This window comes from Stigmatopora argus, chromosome 16, assembly GCF_051989625.1.
Source record: "Stigmatopora argus isolate UIUO_Sarg chromosome 16, RoL_Sarg_1.0, whole genome shotgun sequence".
Lineage (NCBI taxonomy): Eukaryota > Metazoa > Chordata > Actinopteri > Syngnathiformes > Syngnathidae > Stigmatopora > Stigmatopora argus.
The window spans coordinates 11,286,467-11,311,037 of NC_135402.1; the positions used below are offsets into that span (position 1 = coordinate 11,286,467).

Genomic DNA, 24,571 nt, shown 5'->3' on the forward strand with positions numbered 1-24,571 from the left:
CCACTGGCTTCCGCGTGACGGTGCCAGCTTGGGAAAAAAATGACTGGGGTTAATTATATTTTCCCATGAATACTTAAATAATTCCAAATTGTCTGTCAGCTTTGTTTCAATGCTTTCCCCTGGTTCCATTGCTAACGAGTGTTTTCAAATTTAAGCCTTTAACCAATCAAATTTCAGCCATTAATTGTTGTTGGAAATCTACCACAGAATTAAGTGTCGGTCAATCAGTTGCTTTTACCCAGGTGTCGGCAACGGAAAATGTGGAAAAACCCATATTGGGTGAAAAGAAAAAACAAATAACAAATATTGAGCCACAACAAAATTAAGGGAACACATGCTCTATGTATCTATTTTAGTCTACTATAAAAATAACTACTAAGTTGGCTACAAATGCATCATGAGCATTCATGATTAAATGTTTATTTTTCCTGCCGTGCATTCTGTCGAGAACAATGCACCACGTGACTGCTCTGTTCTACGATGCCACCTCAACTTTAACTTCATTAAGATATTAATGAATGGTGTTTCATTGCTTTGATGAAATTAAAGAAATGCAATAAAAAACTGATTTTTTATGGCATTTTTATTTTGAGGATTCAACAAAACAACAACAAAATGGAACATGCATAACGTGCCTTTCACCATCTGTGAACCAACGGTAGTCGTGGAGTTTAGAGATGCAATCCACTGCTAAAATCTATTTTTACACTCCTCTAATTTCTCCAGAAGTAATTCAATCAAACTTTTTCTCTCTTTCCCAACTGGGTACCTGCCTGCAAATTTAATATGCCTTATCTAGAAATGTCTTTCCACATGATTCGTTTTGTTATTTGACAACTACTCGCTACAAAACAAACATTCAGACAATCCATCCACATTGGCAATGGTTGCCAATGATTCGGTCCAAGAAACATTGAATCCTTTGTTTTCCTCAGTTATATTTTTCTTCCCCCCTTGCGATCCATGGGCCATCACACAGTGGCTGGTTTGTTTACAACAGCAACCTGCCCCAGTATCCCGTCCTTCTGATAGAAATGTGTATCGCAGGCTATGACGCAAATCTTCGTTGACAGAAATGTTGAACTTTAATATTTATTCTACACATTCTTATCGCGTTGAAAACATTAAGAATGTCTGTGTCATGATTGTCCTACAAAAATCATATTGAAACAAATAATATATTTCTCTTCCCCATTTTCAAACAATTTTGAAAAGTTCCAAGGAGCCACTAGAGCAGCGCTTAAGAGCTTCTTAATCTATGGTTGCCAACCTCCACTTTAACCAATCAGAATTAGAGTTGGCAACACAAGGCCTGCTTGAAGGGTGACGGGAACTCAGAGTTTTCACGCCCTATGGTTGGATAGTGAGAGAGTCTGTCCAATCTGTAGTGAGCTGCAAAAGCAAAAACACTGTTGTGTTACTTTAATAGAAGTTTTGTCAACCCACAATGACTGGAGGAGAAATGGTTGCAGATTTACTGTCAAAGCTATTTTCAAGATGGACCTTTCAACAAAAATTGGACAAAAGGTCAATACGAGGAAATTTATGAGGCCACTGAACGAAGCGTGGGCGCTCCGAGCACACAAAGAGGTCAATCGCAAGATCCTCACGTGAACTGCAGTACCATCAACGGCATGATAGGATTCTGGACAATATTATTTGCCAGACTCAAACCAGATGTCAAGATTTTTTCAGATTTTGTCTCCCTCCTTGACCCGCAGATGGTTCGGGAATACAAGAAACCTTTCCCGATCCAGCCTTCTCAGGCTTTATGCAGAGCCAGGGAACAGTTTTTGATCTGCCTCGGCTGAGAACAAAATTGCCTATAATGTATGCCATTGATGATTTTGCTGGAAAATCTCCCATTGATCTCAATGAATTCCTCCAGCAGAAAAATCTGAGTGAGCGCTTGGGATAGCTGTACACGTTGGTGTATTTGGTGGTGATCATCCCCGTCCCATTGCCTCTGTCGAATGGACATTTTCAACCCAAATGCAAATAAAAACTTATGCCAGAAATACGATAAGGCACGCTCGACTTTCTGTAATAGCTTTGTTGGAGATAGAAAAGGGCTTCTTTCTTGAACTGAAACACACGGAATCTGTACGACAGAATCTTCTTGAGGAAAGAAAGGAGGCTGGATTGTGTGAACCAATAAAAAAGATTTTTTGCTGAGTAAAGTGTGGCTACATTCCTAAATAATATTGGGTTATTATTAATGTTTTTTTGTATTGCAGCTGTAGCTATAGTAAAGGTTTTATAGCTATAAAATAGTTATAGAGGGTTGGATTGATTCAGTTGGATCACTACTGAAGGCCTAGGTGTGAAATGGAAATTATTTCTGTGTTTAACCCATATACAAGATTTAAAGGATGCAACATATGGCAGGACTATCATGAAACACACGCAAGGATTCCTGTTAGCGTATGTTTTAAAAAAGGTAGCAGGAACAAAACTGAGTTTGATTGTGCTTTATAATGACTTAATGCGTACTCATCTTAATACGAGTCAAAGCATTCAAACATCTACAATTCCATCAAAGTCCTAACCTTTTGTATCCGACATAAAAGAGTTCGGCCAATTTGGCGAGTTCACTGTCCAACACGTAGGGTTCTTCTGTAAGCTCGAACTACAATGTTAGCCGACACTTTAGCCCAGGCAACCACAATCACAAATCATCGCGTAACTCGCCCGAAGCTGCCTGTTTACGCCAATGTCCAGTCATTCGAGTTTCTTTGTCAAGCCTACCTGAATGACGGCAAGCTCTGAGGTCATATGTTGTTTCACTTCAGCCCTTAGATAGGCACCCATGAAGTCACAGATCAGCAGGGATGTGATGTGTGGATAAACCCATCACGTACACCTCATAAAGTCACTCGAGGCTGGTGTCCAACTTGAGCTACCTCGCCTTACATCGCAGGAAACTCTACTTTGTCTTTTTTTACTAGTTGAAGCTGATTTTCTAGCTTCCTTAGACTTGCGAAGCATGGACTCGCTTAAGTTGAATTGTCTTGCTGCAGCTCAATTTCAACTTTTTTCACGTAGCTAATAGCTTCCAGTTTTGAACTATGTACGTAGTATTTGTGTGCCTCTTTGCAGTTGGCCGTTTCATGGGTCAAACTGACTTAGTTTTGCAAAACGCCTACCTACACTATATTTACGTTCTTACTAGTACAGGCTCTTTTGTCTCTTTGTTGTTTTAAGCTGACCATATTCAAGGATATTTTCATCATTTGCTGTGGACCAATAAAAATTGGGTTGCAGGCTGTAATTTGGAAACCCTTGCCCTGACGGAGTATTGATATCTTTTAATTTGTCCATTGGATGAGAGTCCTTATTGTTTGGATGAATATATGTCGCGTATGGATAAGAAACCTCCTCCAGCTGATCAGCCATGAAGCAGAATGTGGCGAGAGCTAAGTTTTTTTATTACGCTCATGGGGAAGGGAGTTGGCATTTAAGTGTTCACTATTATTGTATGCCACAATTAAAAGTTGTAAACACAGGCATGATTTTTCCCATGTGGGAAAACATGGAGCTCAGGTGTAGAAAACGTTTTGTGTTGTGTTTTGCTATAGTGGGGGGCTGCATGCGTGCAGCATACCAATTTTCATTGTGTCCATTCATGCCACTTTGCCTTAGAAAATCTTCCATGACAAGATAATCTAGGACCCTACAAAGTGAATGCTGCAGTATCTCATCAGCAAGACGTAGATTAATATGTGCCTTGTCAGATTTGCAAAAAAAAGGACCTGGATCTGAAAAGTTTTGTCCAAATTAGTGAGGAAATTCTGACATCATCTTGAGAAACAAGCTTCATGCAGTCTACCATTAACCATAGAGCAGCCGTTTACACTAAAACAACACAAGTACGTTTAGTTTGGCTCCATCTGTGGCTTCACCCTTACCTCGGACTTCGCCATGCCTTTACATCAACCTGTGATGTGTTCTTATATTCTTCCACTATATTTTAGAATTGCTAAGTCATATGTAGTTTTAAGAGTGTACAATTTCCTTTTATGACTCAAACATAAAAAGATGTGGCATTTGAATTATGCCAGACTAAGCTGGCAAGGATGGGTAGAAGAAGACACCATAATTAAAAATAATAATCAATAATGTTGTCGTTCGTCTGCATTGTGTTGTGGATTAATGTCAGGAGTAAGCACTTTTTTGTGATAAGCTTTTAAATGCTCTGAGTGGCAAAGATCATCCATTCATTTTCTGAACCACTTTATCCTCACTAAGGTTGCAGGGGGTGCTGGAGCCTATCCCAGCTGACTTCAGGCCAGAGGCAGGAACACCCTGAAACAGTGGCCAGCCAATCGCAGGGCATGAGGAGACGGACAACCATTCACGCTCACACTCATACTTAGGGGCAATTTAGCGTGTCCAATCAGCCTACCATGCATGTTTTTGGAATGTGGGAGGAAACCGGCGTACCCGGAGGAAACCCACGTAGGCCCGGGGAGAACATGCAAACTCCACACAGGTGGACATGGATTTGAACTCAGGACCCCAGAGCTGTGAGGCTGACGCACTAACCACTCGCTCCACCGGGCCAATACTTAATTTCTTCAGATATATAATATAGAAAGAACATACTACCTCAAGGAGTGTTTTAAAATGAGTACCTGTATTTATACTTAAATTGACAGTTCTGTCCTGCACTATGTATCAGAGATGTGTTTTGAGTACACAAAATCCTTGGATCAAATGATGAAAAACCAAAATAGAATATACTATAGCAAATGGTGCAATGCCAAATAAGAGTTAATGGCTGCCAATGTGTCTGAGCATGCACCCAATTTCCATGAAAAAAAAAACACTGATTCATGGACCTACATAAACTGATTCCAAAATTTAATCTTAACTGTTTCGTTTTTTCCCCTATCCAGTGTTGAATAATATTTTCTGTACAGACGATTATTGGATTAACATTGAGAGTCTCTTAAGGATCAGCACCACAAGTTATGAAAGTCTTACAATACTTGAAATAATATTTTACTGCTACTCTGCAGTAATTTAATTGTGGTTAAGACCACTTAACATGGCCCACTCAGCTCATCTGTGTAGCTCTCACATGTCATCTAGTATATTCCATTAAAATAAGGGTGGGCTTGCACCACTGTTGCGAAGTTTGTAATAAAATATATAAACAACTGGTAAGACCTAAGCCAAAATTATATTGAAAGCTGTTGATGTTCTTGGTTGTCTTTACAAAGAGGTAAAAAGGGGGATTTGTTGCATTTCATTCTTTAAATCAGTCAAATAAACCTAAAAATTAAACATTTCTAAAATAGCATATGAATATGTAGGCACTATTATACATTCTAAAAAGTTCAGGCTACAGGATTTACTATCTTAAGAAGAAAACACAAAACAAAAAAGTGTAAAACCGAGATGGGAAAAGCAACTTTTCCACCAAAACCCAATAACATTAATTCATTTTCCGAAACGATTATCCTTACAGGGTTTGCGGAAGCCTATCCAAGCTAACTATGGGCACCAGGCGAGGGACACCCTCCCTTGGTGGCCAGCCAATTGCAGGGCACAAGGAGATGACCAATCATGCTCAGATTTCCTACATATGGGGCAATTTACAATGTTCAACCAGCCTACCATGCATGTTTTTGGAATGTGGGAGGAAACCATAGTTCTCGGGAAAAAAAAACCATGCAAGCCCAGGGAGAACATGTAAACTCCACACAGCGAGGATCAACCTGGCATCGAACCCTTGGCCCCAGAATTGCAATAACATAGACCATTAATGAAACCACACAATTTCTTTCATACATTCTTTTTTCGAACTGCTTATCCTTACAAGAGTCACGGGGGGTGCTGGAGCTTATTCCAGCTGACTTCAGGCACCAGACATTGGACACCCTGAATTGGTGGCCAGCCAATCGCAGGGCACAAGGAGACAGACAACCATTCACGCTTATGTACACTCATACCTAGGGGCAATTTAAAGTGTTCAATCAGCCTACCCTGCATGTTTTTTGAATGTGGGAGGAAATCAGAGCACCGGGAGAAAACCCACGCAAGCCCGAGGAAAACATGCAAACTCTGTACAGTGAGGACCCACCTGGGATCAAACCCTCCACTTCAGAACTGTGAGAACGACGGGCCAACCACTCATCTGTCGGGCCCACACAAGTTCTGATGTAGCTTTTTTTTCCCTTCATCATTTTTCTTTATCAGTACTTGCAAAACTGAAGTACAAATCGGGATATATTAACAATAATGATATAACAAACAAACAAGTGCCCTCAAAAAAAAGAAAAAAGAAAATGTACTGATGAATTATGGAAGTAGCCATACACCAAAAATACTTACAGTACTGTTCTTTTAAAAATGATATGAAATGATTCAAGATTGATTCAAATGTGTCCTTTTTGCCCTTTAATAGGTATGTAATCCTCTCCATTCGAAGAGTCGCTAACATTTGATGTTCCCATTCCATTCAACGTTGGTCAAAAACATTTCTTCCAGTAAAGGGAGAAGCACCAATTAGCATTGAGAAAACACAAGTGAAAAATAATCCGTTTAGTAAAAAAAAATATGTCTCTCTGGGTTAAGGCCCAACAAAAACATTTTAATATTCATTGGTGAGAATAATCTGTTCTATTACACTCTTAACCTCCTTCCAAAATACTGCTATCTGATGACAATGCCACCCACGTACAATGTATTAATGTGCCTCTGTGCTCTGCACACTTGGGACAAGTATCAGGAATATTACTTTTATACCTATGCAGGTCTACCGGAGTCACATACACCCGCATCAGCCATTGAAATTTAATCAAACGTGAATTAATGGACGTAGTGTGGGCCAAAACGCATGCTCTCTGCCAATCTCTCTCTGACATAGTCAAGTCCAAATTCTAGGCTTCCAGCGTATCATTGGACCTTTATGAAAAATGGGCAATCAAGAAAATGTAAAAATCAGGAATGATATCTTTTTGCATAGGTAGAGATTTTGCACTGTTTCTTTTTTTGAAAGCAGGATCAGCTTTGCTAGGCGCAAAAAGATACTAGTTGCCCCAAATATGACTGGAAATGGATAAGGTGGTCGAATCCTGGAAAAATCTTTTGAACCTTCCCCATTCTGTTATCATATTGTAAAGAAATAGATTTTTCGTTTTCTTTCTCAGCATTCCTATTTAATTATTGTGCAAATATAAAGAGAGCGTCAATTCCAGACCTTGCGATTTGATTTTTAACCATTGCAGTGGTTCTCTACCCGCAGAGTAGTAATACATCATTGATCTTAGTTGTGCAGCCAAATAATACAATTGTAAATCTGGACATTTCAAATCACCACGATTTTACGGCAGCTCCCAGAACTCTGAGGCGGACTTGCCAGGCACTTGTCCACGATGCCGCCCATGATGGTTTAATGTGATTCATTTCATTTATGTAAAGTACTTAGAATTGCCCTATGTTGACTTGGGATATGCAATTAAACTTGCCGTGCCTTGCCACACTTTAACAGGCAGTTAAAACTACTTTTCCACATGAGACATGACTTTCCAAAGTGTGTTTTCAAACAACCGTAGCAGATTCGCAAATCCAGGTAATGACATACGAAGCATCGTCAGTGCTGGTATCTGGGTCAGAGCAAAATGTTTTCAACACATACGGGGCGAGGAAAAGCTGTAGTCCTACCCTACTAAACTGCAGAAAAACACAGCAAATATGAGTCGGCGTCAACACCTTGTCTTGCACGGCTAATTTAAGCCTGAACACATTGAGTGATGGATGAATGCGTCTGAACCATCTTAATATGTTGGGTTATCCAGCTTGGCAGACGGTCAAAAACCAGTTTTACCATGTTTGGAATGGTGTCACAAGCTCACAGATATAGCAGGCGATTAAAGAAACAAAACCGCACAGAATGTCTTCTTAAAACATTTGCCCTTTGGAACACCCGCAGAGTTTTTCTATTGCTCTAAATCAGTATTTGTGCGAGCTCAATCAAAGGGTGTAAAGGCTTCTTCCTTCACTGACTATAATTTTCTTACAATTTTCCAGTTCAGTTGCATTTGACTGCATCGCTTTGTGTGCAGTAAGACAAACAGCACATGCACTACACTAAGCTTCAGAAGAGATGAATCTTAGGTGGTCAATGTGAAAGGAGCTAAGGGGCGCTAGGTAAGCAAATGTCTGCATAGTGTGTATAGAGCCACCATTGTTTGACACACAAAAAGATTTGCGATCATTATTCCAGTCAGCACGTCGTCATCTTTCTGTTGTTCACTTTTAAAATGTTAGTGACTCAAGCCCGACCTTGTTAATTAGTTGAGTGACAAGCATGACTGAACTAATTGACTCATGACTAGTTGGTACAATCTTCGTCGATAAAACAGTCAATTTATAAAATGCTGGAACAACATTTTCTTCAAAATTTTAGTCCCAAGGTTTATGCTTCTGTGTCTCTGTGAAAACAAACATCCATCATAGCACACTAAAGATTCAAGCAAGCACCAGGCATGTTATTCTTGCCGAATAGAATAAAAGACTTCATTCAGTACGCTATGATGTTGATAATGGGGTGCTGGAAGCAGCTGATTATTGGAACATGTGTATTTAACACAGCTTGAAAAAGCTAAACAGGGCAGCACCGCCTGTAGCGTTTGTTTATCCAGCATGTCGTCATGTTATGAGAAGTGCCTCCTGAGGCCTGCTTACAAATTCAAATATAAATATAGATGTGCATGGAAAATGAATACTATTGTATTGACATGGAGCAGCCTCGTAGTGTAGAGGTTCACTCGCCTGACTTTGGTGTGAGCATCCTTTCGAGGATGCATAGTATGGAAGATGAACGAATGAATATATTAACATGCTTTTCTATTTCAGCCAAACGCTACTGTCAAATCTTTTTTGTACTAGGTGAATTTTAGATGAATGTGTCCCATCCCAAGAACACAAACAAATGTGACCTTAGTTCATGAAAAACTCTGTAATTAGACCCGAGTACTGTATAACTGCCAATTTGAGCATGGTGTGAATAAGCACTTTCAGGCCTGCCGCGTGGTCTTTATCTCAACCAATGAGCTTCTCACGATTCGGGCTTATTGTACATTGCTGTTTCTTGAACCATCATTCAGGAATGAGAAAAATATTAAATTGGCCCCTATAAAAAATCCTTGGACTCAGACCTTCACAGTCGTAAAATGCAAGTGCTTATTATTCATCTTCCATACCGTGTATTTGCGAAAGGGTTGCGGGGGTTGCTGGAACCTAACCCAGCTGACTGCAGGCGAAAGGCAGACTACATCCTAGACTGGTCGCCAGTCAGCTGTATGGCACATAGAGAGACAAACAACCACACGCCCTCACAATCATACCACCACCAGTGAGAAGGTAGTCCGCGCCTGCCTGCACCGAAGTGAACATTTACACCACGAAGCGGCTTAGTGTTTAGTACAGTACAGAATTTTTAGATTTAACCTGAAAAGTAGAAGAGAACAAACAAGGTTTTGTATGCACCCACATTACTCCCATGAGCACACTATACAGGATTTTAATGATGAACGAAAGACAATTGCCTGTCCATAAATCAATTTGGTCTTGAAAATTAATTCAAAGAAGGCCATTTTTAGTGTGTCGAAAGATTGATATATCCTCTGGTGTTAGGTGTACGTATTACAGGGAAAGCAAAGGGTTTGATCAAGTGCATCTTTGCAGAAATAATCTTGATTTACAATCTGAAAAAGAACAAATCAAAAACAGAATTATGTTTATGTGATGGTAATGCTGGAAAAAAAATCAATAAAAGCCAATAATTCCAGGAGGATAGACAAAATTGGCATGGGGAGACACCTTTAAAGACCAAAACTGTCATAACCAATTAAATGTGAGAGTTTAATATAAGATGAATGCTATATAAAGTAAAATGACTATATATATAGCCCTATAGGTAACCACAGATGCGCAAGACATTTGGTTCCATCATTTCTTGGCTGGAAAATATAAATTTCTATTCCTGCCGAACCATTATCTCTTGTCCTCATCGTGTATTACATAAGTCCATATTGCCTTCTAATTTCAGGCAATCCAGATCTAAATAGCTCCATTTTGTATGTGCATTCTGCCTTCCTTCCTTATTTTCTTGGCCAAGCGCCCCTCTCCCTTATCACTAACTCCCTCGGCCCCTGTTTCTCACTAACCCTCTTGGCTAGGTGATGCGTAGCCATTCAGGCTTCAGGTTGCCGTGTCAAGAGGTCTCCATTCTTAGTCTCGCTGTGACAAAGCCTAGCTGGGAGCCATTGTTTGGCTCTGCTCAGCCGTGGCACCATAGAAGAGTGTGAAAAATCGACCTCGGGACTTCATGATGCCTTATTATCTATTGCCTGAGAGCATCCCAGCCAAGTTCCACCATTGGTGTCATTAAGTTATCTTAATCTACAATGTTTGGTAATTAATATATTCCACAGTCGTACAAAATGAATTTGTTCCGAGAAAGGTTCCATAATTTGAATTTTTCCTAAGTAGAGTCGCATTCAAAGGTCCCGAATTCTACCCCCTAAATTCTGTAAATGTCTATCCAACAATTATTGCCTTTAACAACTTCATAATTTTCATAAAATGCACAAGGAATATGTCACCAAACTTGGCGATAGTGTAACTCACCAACACACTGTCTCTTCCCTTCACTCGCGCTGGGAATAACTTTCTTGTGCCCCATGATGGAAAACAAAGAATAAAGTTACATTAAGCCAGTGGTGGGCTGTGTATTTCACACCTAGGCCTTCAGTACTGCTCCGTCTGAATCAATCCAACCCTCAATAACTACTTATGGATATAAATCTTTTATTGCAGTGTGACAGGGTCAAAATTCACTCTTGTTTGTCTTTTCAGCTCTCCTGTCTTTAGTTTATCCTTAACCTCTTGCTCTTCCATGTTGGGGATACCAGGTAAAAATAGATGCGGACTTGCGGAGGGGATGATTATTAAGAGGGCGGCATTCACATGATGTGCGCAGAGCATGTTCTGGCTCTGCAGCTCCAATTGCAATTACATTACAGCGCCTTCTCTGTTTTATCCAAATTATTTATTTTATAACAAGTATCCCTTACTTTAGACAAGAGAGACCACACATCGTTTTAGTATACTTTTTTTTCAACGAGAGAGAAGCCCGGCCCGACCCGAACCCGAAGTAGTGATTGACATTTTAGGCTCGACATAACCCAAATTTCGAGTCGGCTCGGCTCGGGCTTAAGATCTCACCTCTAGGTAGTACACTCTCTCACTATATGACTTCTAGAAGGCCTTGGTGTCGCCAACTGGAATTCTGAAAGCTTAACCTCCTAAGACCCAGAATCTTGCAAGGCATGCATTTTCCCTCCTAGCCAATGAGAGGCCAGTAGGCTGTTGGGAGAGCAACTCCATCGCGACAAGTTTAAAATAAAATACCGGATGCTAGGTGTTTTTACGTTTCAAGGGATGTTTGAATTTTTGAGACATGTTTTGTAACTTTTGTTTACTAACGCAATTTTTTTTTCATTTACACAGATAAAATTTTCCCATCGAGGGACTTTGTAACCTAGATATTTTGTATGTAGAGAAGTTCCTAAATAGATGTTTTTTGCTCCAACATCTCTTTAGGAATATTTTTAATAATGTTATTGTTTTATTGCTACATCTTCATGCTTTTTCCTTTTAGCATGATGAATAAGTAGCCCATTGAACATTCTTGGCAAATTGGAAAGCATAGCGAAACGGTGCAATGAAGTTCTCCACAATTAAGTTCTCCAACCAGCCCGCTTTTCGAAACATCTCAATGTGATTTATGTGCATTTACGTCAAAGGATTACGGTGGGACAAATGGAGCTGTTCAGCACAATTTCGGGCCTTAGAAGCGTGGGCGGATTTCCAAACTTCAAAGGGAAATGCACACGCGCTTGAGCACACACACTCACTAAGAAAGTTTATTCAAATTCTTAGAGAATGGAATTAATCATGTCATTTTGTTCAAAACCTGAACGTGTTTTATTTATTAGTCTGACAGGTTATATCGGGGAGTGAGAAAAATACAGGGCTGATGTAAAATGATCTATTATTATTGAGTGTTTAACTCGTCCGCATCCACAATGGAAGTTGTGCTGAACAGGGGGAACGAGGCTTTTGTTCGCGGGAAGAGTGCACAGCCACCTCTTTAACTAGCCCTAGGAAAGGAAAACTGAAAGGAAGTATCCAGATTGGACTATTGTATACTACTTCCACTCTGTCCTGTCCATACAGCCGACATTGTGGCATGCTGGCATAGGCTTGTAGCTTTTTAAAATATTTTTATTTCTAGTAATATCCCTGTACCTCTACACGGGAGAACGGAAGCAGAGCAGCAGACTGGGAGCCACAGATACCCCAAACCGACCAAAAGTACAGGTGGAGAGACCAAGCTACAGAAATATGAGTGGGACAAAATCGTGTGCGGTCGATTGGTCGCTGGTCTTTTGGTCGCCGTCTTTTGGTCGCCGGTCTTTTGGTCGACCGACGACCAAAAGACCGGCGACAAAACAAGGTAAAACAACACGGTCTACGCATCGATAAAAGCCAACAATGGCCATGAGCAGTTTCACTGAGCCGACGTGTGAGTGTATAAGAGTTTGTATGTGCATGCGTTGTCCCTTTAAGAAGCTACATCAGTCAGGGTCTTGACAAGTTCTCCAACAAAAAACAATAAAAGTCCGGGAAATGTGGAGCTTTTCTTTAGCCTAATAATTACTAGGGCATTAAGTATGACTAAATAGTAATTCGCAGTTTGTATTTAGGGAATTTGAGCAACGATTTAAATGGTAATTATAACTTACCTTCCAGGCGACCAAAAGACCGGCGACCAAAAGATCGGCGACCAAAAGACCGGCGACCAATCGACCGTGTACCAACAAAATACACCCCCTACCAACATCCGTGTACTATTTATATCTATTTAAGTGACGACTTTCATGCAGGGCGGCCCGGTGGGTGAGTGGTTAGCTGGTTAAAATCCAGGTTAGGCCACCTGTGTGGTGTTTGCATGTTCTAACTGGGCCTGTGTGGGATTTCTCCGGGTACTCTGGTTTCCCCCTGCATTCCAAAGACATTCATGGTAGGCTGATTGGACACTAAATTTCCCCTAGGTATGAGTGTGAGCATGAATGGTTGTTTTTATCCTTGTGCCCTGCGATTGCCTGGCCACCAATTCAGGGTGTTCATCGCCTCTGGCCCGGAGTCACCTAGGATTGGCTCCAGCACACCCCGCAACCCTAGTGTGGATAAAGGGGTTCAGAAAATGAGATGAGATGAGATGAGACTTGCATGCATATGCACATGCATATTGTAATATCTCTGCCAGGTCGACTTGGCCAGTTATTTGGAGGGGCCCTCATCGTCCGTCACCTGAAAGGACCCACGAGTTCCCTAGCACACACGTCCAAACCCCCAGTCGGCCGCTCGACTCAATCAGCCTCTTGATACTCATCGCACCCAGGCCTTGTTCCTTTTTGTTCCGCCACTGACTGAACTGTCACATTAGCGGCTACTTCTCTCAAGCCGGAGGGGAGCTGCGCTGCTGTGGGAATACCATTTCTGGTGTAGTGTGTTGTCCTTTGAAAGTGTGAAAAGACACCCTTTTTTGCATCCAAATCTGCTTTTCCTTATCAGCATTTTAAAAATCACTTGTTTGAAAAGCATCCATGTGCTTTCCGCTTTAATTTAGTAGTCTTCACAGGTACTAATTGTTCACTGAGCTGTGAAATTAGCTGGTGCCTGCAGACAGGCGATATTCGATGATTTCTAAAACTTACGAGCATAGTTCAGAAAACCGCTGAGGATGTGTTCAAACAAGGTAATAATGAAAAAACTTGACTGAAAGCTCCAAAATGTTAATTCTTCTTTAACCACCGTTTAAAAGTACTCCACTTACTCCTAACATATTTAAAAAATTGCAGGAGTGGTCTTTGGCAGCCTATATTGTCTTTGAGTGTGAATATTTGTTTATTTTGGATGTATTCAGACCTGCCATGTTTGGTCCGGAGCAAATCTATGAAGTGAGTGGTGCACACCTTTTGCGTTGGTGTGAATAGAAACCAGCGAGCTCTGTTGCGGACAAATCAGCTCCACCAATCCCGCCGAGCCCTCGGCTGGAGAGGTTTCAGTTCACTTCCGAGCGGACCGTGGTGCGCTTCGCTTTATATTTGTGAAAGCGACTGCACACAGTGACTGACTACCAGTTGAGGCTGGCTTCGGTGAATGTTTCATCCCATTTATACATAGAAATTTTAATTGGTGATCATTTATGATTGCAGGTCACTTCCTGGGTAACAACACAGTAATTGATGTGCTACGTCGCCAAGGATACGAGGTAGAGCACACACCTGCTGGGCAGCCCATAAACAGGTAATCACAACAAAGTCTCACACCATCGGGTTCAAATGCTATGTGCACGCAAAGACAACAATATGAACACGCAAAAAACAAAACCTTTTGATCACTTGATCAGTGTTCATGTTAGTGTCAGTTGTTTATTTGCCAACATTATTTTTACCTTTAGTGATACTGCAAATGCTGTGCGCTCCATCTCAATCTCCAGATCTGAAACATTTTTTCCAGCACTCACTTCCTCCATGCAGGACATGTCATAGATTTGCTCAGGTCATAATTCCTCTGCTCTGGAGAGTATACATATGTCAAATGAATCATGAATCCACAAAAAGATGTTATGTTTTACTATAACTATTACTATTTACTTATAACTATTTATAGTCCCTAGTATTTCCGCCTCATAAACTGTACCACCAGTATGACTACGCTGACCACCTATGAAGTGTTATGGATAAACCCGACTTAGCATAACATTCCACTCTGATCCGTGACATGTTTTGCAGCATCTCATTGCATATGAAATTGGCACTCGCAGAATTTTTTTATGACGGGGTGGAAGCAAGGCAGTTGTCTAGACTATTATTCCTCATTTCCATGTAAAGTTACAGCCGTTGAGCGTCTGCTCCGCGGCGGAGTTTGCAAAGGAGGCATTGCCTCCCACCTGGTGTCAATAAAGTATCTCAGCCTCCAGTCAAAAATTGGGCAATAAAAATGTTTTCTTGAGGTATGAAATGTATTATGATGATCTAGTTGATGATTATGCAACACAGAAGGACAGAAAAGTCAAGTTTTACGTTCAATTTAATCATCCAGAATGCAATTAAATGCCAGAATCGCCTCTGGACGGAAGAATTAGTTAACATACAGAATCCAATTTACAAATCGAAAAAGTTGATAGAGGGGTATATTAGTCAACAATATCTCATCTGTGTTTTTAACCACTCAGGAGATCTTCACCCAGATCAGATATGGCTGAGCCAGATGATCGTAACAAGGGGTCCCATCTTTTGGAGTCTTTCCTCCATGAACTCCCTAACAATGAGCAGGATCTGGAATCTCTTGAGGACGAGCGCCTGAGCCACACGCTTCTGCCTTCAGACAGTCTGGAACTTTTGGAGAAGGCGGAGAAGAAATTGTTGAAGAAAAGAAAGCGGAACAAGCAAAAGAAATACAGACACAGACACTTCAACGATCTCTGGGTTCGCATAGAAGAGAGGTAAGGAGCATCTCCAAGAAAAAGAGGAATGTTTGTTAGTATTTTGAAAATCGTCTGACTGATGAAAGATCTTTACTCTTATACTGCTGTTGATTTATAGACCTCAAGTCAATTTCAATTGTTAATGTCTGGTTTGAGGGCAGCCCGGCGGGTGAGTGGTTAGCGCGTCAACCTCGCAGTTCTGGGGTCCTGGGTTCAAATCCAAGTCGGTCCACCTGTGTGGAGTTTGCATTTTCTCCCTGGGCCTGCGTGGGTTTCCTCCGGGTACTCCGGTTTCCTCCCACATTGTAAAGACATGCATAGTAGGCTGATTGGACACTCTAAATTGCCCCTCGGTATGAGTGTGAGCATGAATGGTTGTCTATCTCCTCATGCCCTGCGATTGGCTGCACACCGATTCAGCGTGCCACCCCCCAAATTTAAAAACCCAATCTTTTTCTACTCGATTCTGATCCTCTAAAAATGACGTTACCGGGCCTGATTTTTTATCACTTCATCGGATCTGGGAAATCTCTAGGGGGTGCTTTGCTGAATTTGATAGATTAGAATTCAATGAGGCATAACCCATAGTCCTTTTATTTGTATCCAATGATCGCTGCTAGATCTCCCAGTCAAACTCTATTGGACACCTCATGCGGTCAGTGCCAGCTAATGAGTTAATACTTTAACATGTAAACATACATTTTTCAAACCGGATCTTTTATACTCAATTTCTATCTTCTGAAAATAACATGATTGCATTGTGTACATCCCTCATATAGTACATATGAAAGTTGTACAAAAATACATGCCAAGAAAACATACACAAATTGGCAGAGATAATCCTAATAGGACAGGAAGCGATATGGGAAAATGAGAACGTTCTCAATGTGTAATAGATTCCCCGTTAAACAGTGTTAAAAACTGACACTTCCTGCTGTGATGCCGGAGGCTCAAACAGGCAATGTATCATATCACCATGTTCTTTATGCACTTCACCTTTCCAGCTAAACATGCGTGCCCTGCAGTGACAAATGAGTTCTGACTAGTTACTCGTGAAATAGGTGCCTGGGAATTCCTTGGAAGAATCCAGTTTTGCTCTATCCGTAGCTTTAGGCGGGGAATAACCGGACACTGAATCAAGCTCGCCTTTCAGATGAAAACAAGACCATTGCACAGGTGTGGCCTACTAAAATTTGTGAGTGGATAACCATGTGGACACCAAAAGTTAATACGCCGGCTGACACTTGATCCCCTGATTATTGTGACAATGGAGAGAAGAAGCACGACAAGGAAAAGGGATTTGGCTTGTATTTGTTTACTTCCTAAATCAGTTTAAACATGAACCAGGTTTCTCCCCTGTTTGAATTACAATATATGTAGTTACTGGATTTTTAGTATAAACTTAAAATATGAACATGCAAAATGCAGTTTACCACAACGCTCACATCAAGTGGATCTGGAAAAATATGGCAAATATTTCATGATGGTTTAATACATTGATTCTTTGGACGATCATACGATATTCTGTGATGATTTGATTTAAAGGCCTATGATCGCTTTAAAAATAAATTATATAAGGATTCTTTTTCAAGACTTTTGAAGACCATATTCCCTCCAATTCTGGAATACTGGGTTCCACCAAGACCACTGTATTGCACGAAAAGATTTAGAATACAGTTTAGTAAATGTAATGTTTGTCAAGAACCGAATGGCAAATCAAATCAAAGTCACTTTAAAGCCGTGTTTCCACCTGGTGGTTCAGTAGGATTGTATAATATTTGTGTTTTCAATGTCAGTTTTGGGATGGTCTGCTCAGAATCTCTCCCTTTTGTCGAGGTCACGTGGGCTAAATCGACAGAGCTAAACACAACCACTCAGAATCGTCAACACTGCCGTTGGTGGATCAGCCAAAACACAAATGTTATTCACGTGTGGCCAAACCTGCAAGAATGTGACTGACAAATGTTTTTGCCATGAACTAATGAAGATGTTTCGTTGTCTAATCGGAGAGGCGCCATCCAGAAAAAAAAATAGCTTTATTTGTCAGCGGCAGGGAGAATAGTAACACCCAACAGCACTTACGCAAAATAGCTTGTGTTTTCTTTTCGCATTCCTCCAACGCAACTTACAGAAACGTTTCTTTGGACATGATGAAGTTTGGCATTCATTTTTGTGCTTAAAAAGCTGGGCTCAAATGTCATCTAAACACTTGAAAACCTTGGTTTAAGAATGATCTAGATCAGGGGTGGGCAAACTATTCCACAAAGGGCCGCAGTGGGTGTGGGTTTTCATTTCAACCCATTGAGAGGGCACCTTTTCACCAATCCGGTGTCCTACAAGTGCAATCAGTGGATTGCAGTCAGGTGCTTCTTGTTTTCTGCAGGAATCTCATTGGTTAAACTGTCTGTGCTATATCGGTTGGAACAAAAACCTGCACCCACACCGGCCCTCGAGGACCGGTTTGCCCATGCCTGATTGAGATTAAAACAAATACGTGGCGTAGTAGTGCGTAGTACTTCAAAACACAAGTGCAGGGGACTTTTTCTAAAAATAGCGCGCCCAGATTTGAAATTTGTTCATAGCAAAGTCATCACTGCATATAATGGTTTTATATATTTATAATGATTTTGAGCATTTAACTAACGGCTAACAAAGGAACCTCGTAAATTTGCGTATTTGCATTGTTCTTTCGATTACCTTCCCTCATGTGGTCATGTTTCCTGCAGTACTGAGCGTTCTGTCTCACCTCTCTATCTGCATCTTTGATGCTTTGAATTTTGATTATTTTCAAGAACTTTGTTTGGTCAAATGTGATGATAACAATGTTTTCCTGATAATCATTTTGGAGCTCTGACTAAAATGCTGCTTCCTGTATTTTTTTGTCCTCATAGTGCCGTGGCACAGTCTCCACCACCCCTCCGCGTCATCAACGGTTACATCACAGTCAAGCCTCTGAGTCGGGACTCCAACCACTACAATTTTTTAAATTTGCCCTCTGCTTCACCGCTTCGCTCATGCTCACCCATTCTCATTTGTGCCTTACTTGCACTCGTGCCTCAAATGTGGACTATCTAGCTCTAGCGGAATATTTGTTGCACTCAAATACAATGTAAAGCTCAAAACGATTCCTGGGTGCGGGTGTTTTTACCAACCATCAATCTGTTTTCTTGCAACTGTAATCAGTTGATTACAGTCAGGTGCTGCTTGTGGTCATCCTGTCTCAGTTAGAATGAAATCCTGCACTCACATGGCCTTTTGGTGAATCGGTTTGACACCTGTGATGTAGAGCAATGGTCCCCAACCACCGTTCTGTGGACCGGAACCGGTCCGTGAGCCACCTAGTTCCAGTCCGTCAGAGTAAAAAATATTAACGTTTTCAATCTCACCCTCCTACTTGAAATGAGAAAAGTTGTTATAATAATAATAAATAATTGCTATTATGCTTGGGATTCGGTTTATTTTTTGGTGTTGTGGATGTCGTTCGTGCACCAACCCCACCCCCACACAATTTTGTCTTAGGTTGTCGCTCTCCCCATTAACCGGACTGTGAGCAAATAGAAAGAGCTTTACCGGTCCGCGGTGATAAAAAGGTTGGGGACCATTGACGTAGAGCAGGGGTAGCCAAGTCCGGTCCTCGAGAGCCCCTATCCTGTCTGTTTTCCATATTTCCCTCCTCTACCACACTCGAATCAAATGATCAATTCATCAGCAAGCTGTCTAGAAGCTTCATACCGATCCCGATTATTGGATTCAGGTGTGTTGGTGGAGGGAGACATGGAAAACAGAATGGATAGGGGCTCTCGAGGACCGGACTTGGCCACCACTGACGTAGAGGATCTGACGGACCGCTTTGGATAAAGTATCAATGTTGGTTAATGGTAGACATTTTGGGCCGATGTAGTACTCCAATTATTTTACAGAAGGACACCTAAGACAGAATGTAATGGCAAAATCTCATTTTAAAAAAATATATTTTTGTTGAAAAAAATAGGACGGGCCGGCCCTGCGGGTGAGTAGTTAGCGCGTCAGCCTCACAGTGGGGGACCTGGGTTCAAATCCAGATTGGTCCACCTGTGTGGAGTTTGCATGTTCTCGCCAGGCCTGCGTGGGTTTTCTCCGGGGACTCTGGTTTCCTCCCACATTCCAAAGACATGCATGGTAGGCTGATTGGACACTCTAAATTTCCTCTAGTTATGAGTGTGAGCGTGAATGGTTGTTTGTCTCCTTGTGGCCTGCAATTGGCTGGCCATCAATTTAGGGTGTCCCCCGCCTGTGGCCCGGAAACAGCTGGGATAGGCTCCAGCACCACGTGACCCTAGTGAGGATGAAGCAGTTCAGAAAATGAGATGAAATGAGAAAAGAAAAACGGGGTACAACACATTTTATTTCATCACAAACGGGAATATCATTAACTCCAAAAATCTTAGTTATTTCAGATTTTTATTCATTCTTCCATATTAGAACAGTTTGTCCTTAATTGGCTCCGGCACCCCTGCAACCGGAGGATAAGTGGCATGGAAAATGAATGAATGAATGTTACAAATGTAAGAAATGTGTATATATGGTTTAAATTTTATAGATGTATTTTAGAATTATAAAAAAGAATATCTTCATGTGTTGTTTATATGAATATATAAATAGATATGCAGTATATTTTTGGACAAAATCAAGAACTAACCACCGAATGTCTATCGTGTGTCTCACTGAAAACCTTTTTTTTATTGGAATGGAAAGAGGATACTTTTGTACTTTGTGTATCAGTGTTAATCACTTGCTCATTTTATTCTATGTGGTCTTTTTCCCCCAATTTATTTGTTTAATTTATTTAATTATCTTAAAAATGCATCACATTTCAATGACATATTCCCAATATTTGTTGTTTTTTATCTTCTTTATGAATTTGTATTCTCCCATACTTTTATAAATGCTCTCCAAATGAAAGACATCTATCTTAAAATTTGTAATAACAATAATAGCAATGACTGATTAGCTTCACCACAAGCATATCCACAAAAGTGAGAGTTATTGTTGTCATCCTTAATGTTTTTAGTCATACTTTTCCAACGAGATATTTCAGGTAGCTAGATAGCCAACTAAAAGCCTATTGCAAAACGTACACTTGTAGGACTCTGTAAAAGTTTTTGCATTTTCATCACTGATCATTGTTGTGTAAGCGACCACTTAAATGGAATTCACAAAAATATCTGAACTGCACATCATGTTCTGTGGCATGAATGCGGTACTCGGACGATTCGCCGAAAGACGTTTGGCCGACGGACGTTTGGCCGACGGACAGTCGGCCAAACGGACGTTTCGCCCCGCCCCCGAATCGTGTGTGTACATGTTTTTCAACCTCGGCCCGCGGGCCATATACGGCCCGTTACAGATAACATTCATTTAGGAATAACAAGGGCATGTACTGCCCCCCGCTGGACATATTTCTAAATACAAGTACGTACTACAATGTGCTGCCAATTTTTTATATTTTATATTTTATCCTTGCGTTCAAAGTAGTAGCCATTTGGACACGCAATGTAATTTATCAAAGCTGGGGATTGATGTCTGACACTGAGAAAAAACAACGCTAGAAGAAATTCTAAGTGCCTTGGACAGACTAGAGGGCGTAGAGAGCAATACCTGAAAATGCCATGGAACACACTTACTTCTAGTTTAATTTTAAATAATTTCCCATTATTTTAGGAAACATATTCAAAATGATTTGCTGAGAACCTTAATTCAAAGATTAATCTCAACGTTTTCTATGCTGGTGTAAGTTTTCTGCAGTAGGATTTCTGGATTTACAATTTCATTACAGTAGTACTTACTGTTACTATTACTTTATTTTGTCAGGAGTGCCCTTTTGGCCCTCCTGGGTTGCCGTCGACACGTACCGGCTGTAGCCAATTCAATGATTACTTTCGGTTCCTGTATTTAAGTAAGCGACGCGTCATCACACGTCGCCGGATCGTCACTCTATCGTTCACTGTTGTTGGCGGTTGCTAGCGGTAGCTAGCGGTAGCTAGCGGTCGTTATGCTGTTGCCATTCTGTTTGCCTCTGTCCGTATGCGCGCCGCATGCGGCCACGTTTGTTTTCCACGTTTGGTTGATGCATTAAAGGACTCGTTATCACGCTAATGCCTCGTCCTCTCCTGCCTCCTGCATTTGGGTCGACCAACTTCCACGGTCGCGTCATACGACGCGGCGCGACCGTAACTGATACCCCCGATCGCGCTGCGACGACCCAGCGACGCAGCGTGATCATAACATATTTTAAGTTTGGCGAACTGTCCGTCGGCCAAACGTCCGTCGGCGAAACGTCTTTCGGCAAATCGTCCAGTCAAGCATGAATGCAGCTAATGAATTAATTTGGTGAACTCCAGGGGCGTTTAAAGTGTATTTTTAAAAATTATTCCTATTGTTTTTTTAATAAAAAATAAGACCTATTTGCTTTTTTATCATATTAAAAAGGGAGAAAATGTATTTTTGGGGAACCTTTTGAGTGGTCAATGGCAATGCAAAGACGATAAGGTGCTCCAAAAATGGAAACAAATGCTTACATTTCAAGTACAGTGAAATACAGTTGTACCAAATAACAATAAAATATTTATCTAGATTAACACTGAACTCTGCTCATTCTTTGTGCATCCAGGACAAGTTAACATTGCACGCGCATGCTACCAACTGTGTCCTGAGCACGGTTCATGCCGTGTTTGGGTGAGGTTAATGTGGTGTGATAAGGCAGCTAAAAGAACCCCTCTGATGTGTGTATGTGGTCTGTAGCAAATAAGGCATCCGCTCTGATGCCAGCTTGTTGATCCTGCAGTAAACAAACAGGAAAGCATAGCTAAAGCCATTGTACATGGGCAGGAAATGAATGTTAATTGCTTTGTTATATCAACAGGAAAAGAGAAACATTTCTTGCCCTTTGATTTAATGGGAGTTTTTTTTCCTCTCCAAATTATTATTTTACTCTATTAGAATTCTTGTTTTCTTCCTACTGTAGTCACTAAACCCCTGGAATACCTGAAAAACTCCTATAGGCTTCCTGAAAGAAAAAGAGAATTAAAAATAAAATCCCCTCGTAAACTATATTAATTTACTTCCAAGTTGCACAACGTGATGTGGAGTCAAAGGAAAGCTCCCCTTCGGTCATATAAAAAAAGAGAAATAAAATGAAAAAATAATCTGTGACTTGTGTGTATGAATGGCACAGAAAATGAGTTAACAAAATAATAATTGAAATGGTTGTATTTTTCCAGAGATTTTATTTTCAGTTTAATTTAGCTGGGGTTTTATTATGTTATAATTTTTTAACAAAAAAACGGAGAAGAGACTACTCCATCAGTGTCCAAACTACAGCATGTGGACCTGCTTCCCAGTTTCCCAGTTTTTATTGCCCCGCAACACATTCTAAAAATGCATTCCGTTGCACTTTTCATTTTTAACACTAGATGAAGTTAGTCACTTAATTCTTTCACTCCCATTGACTACTAAAGACATCAAATCCATTTCAACTGTTAAGGCTGGCATTGGGTGACCGTGTTTCACTGCTATTGACGTCCAATCCAGCAGTGATCAAACAATCTTTATCAATTTTGAATGGATTAGACATCCATCACCATTAAAGGCACCCATTATTAAAAGTAAAAAATAAATACGGACAAAATTCAATTTTTTTTAGCCCAATTCGATTGATTCGATCGGTGCCTACCCTTCCAGTCAAAATGGATTGTGTATCTATCGCAGTTAATGAGTAAATAGTACCTCTTCATTAGCTCAAGGGTCAAAACCTGTAATGTTAAAAACAACATAGGAAACTGTAGAATGTAAACATTTTGTTTAACAAACCACTGAACCATCAATTTAAAGATATATATATATATATATATATATATATATACATATATATATATACATATATATATATATATATATATATATATATATATATATATATATATATATATACATATATATATATATATATATATATATATATAGATCCTTATAACATTAACACTCCCTGTTTTGCACAATATTTTTATTAAAAATCTTAGCGAAGTTGTTCACTGAAGAAAAAAATAAATAAATCGAAGAATAAAAGATGGACCAAACTTCACCGAATAGCCAATTAACACAGTGGTATATTTTTGCTACTGAAATGCAGCCCAAAGAAATACTGTGTTTTATTTTATTTTTTGGTCTGCAGAAACGACAAGTCTGTTAAAAATGTAAAACCCTGAAAATTACTATAATTTTCTGACCCCCACATGTGTCATGCTAAATACTGTGTCTATGAACTGAATTGTTGTCGATCCAAATATGTTCGTATTCAGCATATTAGCAATGACAACTTTTCAGGTTTTTGGAATGTTGACCAGTTGTCATTGTACTATCAGAATCATTCAATTTCAAACTAAATCAAACAAGAATTAAGCGTTAAAAAGCACACGCCATGGACGAAATAAACCTGGAAAGCTCGCAATTGAAAGCAGATGTCCTCGCAGACGTCTGTTTCCTGTGTGGTGAGTCGAAGCAAGACATGGCATCCAATAGGACAGATTTCAAATTGTTAATTTTCAGCGGAATCTTAATGATTCTGGCTAGTGTTTCTCAAAATATCACTTTGCTTTCTCGCCCTTGTTCAAGAAGAATGAATAGCTTCATTTATAAGGTGATGGACTTGAAAATACATCGACTGTTCCTTGGGTTTCACAACTTTGAAGACTTCCTGTTATTAATCCAATCCTCACTTGGATGGATTTAGTTTCCCCCCCAATTATGACTAATCTACTTGAATGTATGATTTTGCCCAGCACTATGAAGACCAAGTCCGGGCGTTCAGAAGGTCAAGCAAGCACACTATTGAAACAACTCTGGTTTATTTTCCAAGCCGAGCTCTGGTCCATGTGTGTCTAAGCGAGGCTATTTATCAGGACATCAGTCACTGCAGCATGTTAGCTGAGACCTATGTAATAAGTGCTCTGCTGAGTGAGTCCC

General features: G+C 40.4%; 1 protein-coding gene across 1 annotated transcript in view; it reads left to right on the top strand.

Moving 5' to 3' along the window:
- Window positions 1-19,182, top strand: part of trabd2a (TraB domain containing 2A) — a 75,791-nt gene extending 56,609 nt beyond the window's left edge. Inside the window, exons 5-7 of the mRNA XM_077622981.1 lie at window positions 14,298-14,388; window positions 15,320-15,589; window positions 18,463-19,182. Of these exons, the coding sequence (XP_077479107.1) occupies window positions 14,298-14,388; window positions 15,320-15,589; window positions 18,463-18,646 (545 nt within the window). The 3' untranslated portion in view covers window positions 18,647-19,182. The remainder of the gene's footprint in view (window positions 1-14,297; window positions 14,389-15,319; window positions 15,590-18,462) is intronic.
- Window positions 19,183-24,571: the final 5,389 nt, after the last annotated feature.